General features: G+C 39.9%; 1 protein-coding gene across 4 annotated transcripts in view; it reads right to left on the bottom strand.

Annotated features, from left to right (window-relative positions):
• Nucleotides 1–407: 407 nt before the first annotated feature.
• The window catches only part of PROX1 (prospero homeobox 1), a 45,406-nt gene continuing 42,373 nt past the window's right edge, over nt 408–3,440 (bottom strand). For 3 of the 4 annotated variants that reach the window (XM_057365119.1, XM_057365121.1, XM_057365120.1), the window contains one exon: nt 408–1,801. In XM_057365119.1, coding sequence (XP_057221102.1) covers nt 1,613–1,801 — 189 coding nt within the window. In that variant the 3' untranslated portion in view covers nt 408–1,612. The remainder of the gene's footprint in view (nt 1,802–3,440) is intronic. The other variant, XM_057365122.1, reaches the window with a different exon arrangement.

The following is a 3,440-nucleotide window of genomic DNA, read 5'->3' as shown; positions in this document are numbered from 1 at the left end:
ATAATTCACGGCTAATTAGGAACTTCCTTTAGATTTAGATTGAATTACGTAGGGGAAAATACTATTGATGATAACAATAAATTCTTACTGCATCCGTACAAAAGACGACAAAGAAAATGACAAATACAGTGTGCCATAGCATATTCAACCTTCCCCCAAACTTCTGGAGACGATTTCTTTCTGAAAACATGAGAAAAGGAGAGCCACTGAAGAAAGCACAAGAACTAGCAGCTAGCTTTCTTTCTTTCTGTCATATCGTGGTGTAGCATTCAGGCAAACCCAGATCCATCAGGGACTTTACACTGCAGCTCAGRTTTTGGTCAACACTAGCTCCAGCTTCAGTAGACAAGTGCAGCCACATTGCTCAAATAGATATTTTGTCTTTTGGTTTTTTTTTCTTTTTTTTAAAGCTGCACTTACTGTAATTTTAAAAATCCAATTTGGCTATCTGAACCCTCATAGCCAGGAGGACACTGTGATTTTTGTATAATGCTTGATTAGATTTTTATGAAAATGTAATTTTTATTCTTCTGATTAGGAAACAGCTAATTATATTTTACAGCTACAAACAAGCCTTTTTTTTTTCCTTTCCTTTGCCTCAGCATTGTGAGGTGAAGACTCTTCTACTATATCTAAGATCATTCAAAAAGTGCTTTTCAGGACAGATGTCAAATATGGACAGAAAACTTTGTATGCTGGAAAGGGGATCTTGGGGGCAGAATGGACTAAGAAAAAAATAAATTTAGGGACTAATGCCACTTAAAGCAAGACCAAGACATGGCAATATACGACGCTGAAGGTTTCATTTTTACTCTATGGAGAGTGAAATGCTTCCGCTTTAGTAAGCTGACCATATTCCAAAATTAGTGTGGTTGATACAATATTGTGCATGAATTACTGGCCTAACCCTGCAAGAACAGTATTTGATTTGTGCAAACATCCCTTGCTGCAATTTAGAGAAACAACAACCTGGCGTGTTGATTACTGGTGCAGGGTATCTGTCATTTCTGTAAGRAGAACATGAAGAATAGGGTTTGCTTTTTTGGGTGTCACTTCTCGGAGTGAGTACCTAAAACAGATGTTGTATTTTTTTTAAGTATGAAACAAAATCTAGTTATTGATTAAAAAGTATATAAATACAAATAAAAAAGCTCGAAGCTCATGAAGTGACTCCACAGAGTTCAGACCTTTAGCAGTATCAACATAATATAAACTTCATTGTCTGTAGTATTGTGCCATGACATTAGTCTCACTAAGACAAAATGCCACTTTGCAGCAAGCAATAAATCTGACAAAGCATTTTTAAACATAATGCCCTAACTTGCTAAGACAGGCTTTTACACGCTTCCAAACTCTTCTCCCTGAAAATTAACCCCGTTGATTCTTCAAATGTTAAGGGTCTMGGGCAAAAGTAAACCAAAGGCTGAAGTAAAATAACCATCCCCTTGGAACTGAACAAAAACTTAAATCCAGGAGGGATCAGTCTAATTTCATATACATATATATATGTATGCGATACACATATATATGAAATTAAAATAGAGACACACATGACTTGGGCATCAGAAGGGGACTGCTACTTTCATACATTCATAAATAGCTGCTGAACTCTCTACTCATGAAGAAGCTCTTGTAGGCAGTTTGGGGATTTGAAAATCTCAGGGACCTCACTGTCCAGCTTACAGATGACCTTGTATATGGCCTTCTTCCAGGAAGGATCAACATCTTTGCCTGCGATAATGGCATTGAAAAACTCCCGTAACGTGATCTGAGCCACTTCCAGGAATCTCTCTGGAACCTGCTGATACAAGGAGACAATGGCATTAATACAGTTTTCAATTTCAAGTCTCTGGTTCTTCAAAGGAAACTGAGCTAAGTTCTTTCTTTCAGAAAGGGGCTTACATAGCACCTGCATTTTCTAAATGTGGCAGCCCTCTATTCTCTTATGCAAAGCTGTTAWATATAGTACTATAGCAATAACTTTTATAACATGTGTTAGAGATCTTTGTAAAGTCTACTGACAGAATGTAGGTAACAAAATGTTACTGTCTGAGTTGGGAGAGTGGGGGATTTATGGGATATAATTAGCAGGAGGGGAAACAAGCACAATTGTCTTTAAGGAAAGAAATCTCTGCTTGATATTTTACCCATGTCCTTATGGCTATGTTCTCCCCTCCATGCGAGAACTAATATGAAAGTTATGCACGCACAGAAAGCCCTTTGTACCTTTGTGCTTGACTTTGGGCACAACCAGTGCTGAAAGCTGTCAAAGAAATGGGCTATCTCTGAATGTTGTTTGTAGTTTAAAACCAATCAGGAAAGAAATCCTTCAGCTAGTGGCTTGCTTCTGTGGCTGCTATGCACGAGAGCCCCATAAGATGGCTTTCTCAGGCGACTTTATGGTCTTCCCTTCTGTTTCAGGAGCACACAAATACCACCCTCTTTATGGTCTTCCCTTCTGTTTCAGGAGCACACAAATACCACCCTAACTTCTTCAACGGGTGCATTGTGCACCAAGTGGCTACTGAGCTGGGGTGCTTAAAACTAATTTGTGGTTTCTAAATGTCACTGTCACTCACACCCAGCTAGCAGGAACAGACCGCTCTAAGAAGCCCCCAAATAATGAGTGAATGTTAAAAACCACAGTTACCTCCAAACTTTAGTAATTCATTCTAAATAGTTTTCTCAGGCACCACCTTCTCACCCTTTGCCTTAAATAAAAAGCAATCACTCAAATGAACTTTAAAGCACTTGAAAGGTTGAGGTAATYTCCATAAAGGTATTATTTTCCACTTTTATCATGGAAATATGGCTTCACAGCTCTACAACTGCTCATACATGGCCGGCCAGTAGCCAGCATGCTTATAATAGCAAGTATTCCCTCACTGCTATTCTTTGTTCCCTCCGGCAAGAGGAGTCCTCCAACCTGTACCAGGAGCCCCTTGAACCATTCCCATGGCCAACAGACACTTGGGCAGCTCTCACTCATTTACTGAATTCATGCCACACTGCCAGATCAGGGCCAGCCCCTTATTCTCTACTTCAGGCTTTTCTTCTTGTCCCTTTAGAAAAAAGGACACTTTGCAAMAGCTTGTCTGGCAACGCGTATGATCCGTAACAGAGCTCCGGAGCCTCACTCACCTATCATTGTTAGGGAAACACCAGCAGTTTGATAGCCACATTCTGCCATCAGATAAGCATGAGACACCAACTCTGCTCCCCCTGACACCAACTCTGCTTCCAGAAGCCCCAGAGAAGTCCTCTGTCTACCTCTGAGAGTGAAATCCAGCCACCACACATGGATGGTTTTTTTTTGCTCCCGAAGCATCTGTGGGAATTTTTCATTCAACAGGCCACACAGAAAGACACACCTTTACACATATTCTATTCCARCAGTAATTAAGAGAGAAGAAATTGACTATTATGTTTCACTTACTCTA

This window comes from Malurus melanocephalus, unplaced genomic scaffold (assembly GCF_030028575.1).
Source record: "Malurus melanocephalus ecotype Western Australia unplaced genomic scaffold, MMel_1.1 scaffold_48, whole genome shotgun sequence".
Taxonomy (NCBI): Eukaryota; Metazoa; Chordata; class Aves; order Passeriformes; family Maluridae; genus Malurus; species Malurus melanocephalus.
This window is presented reverse-complemented; position numbering and strand designations above follow the sequence as displayed.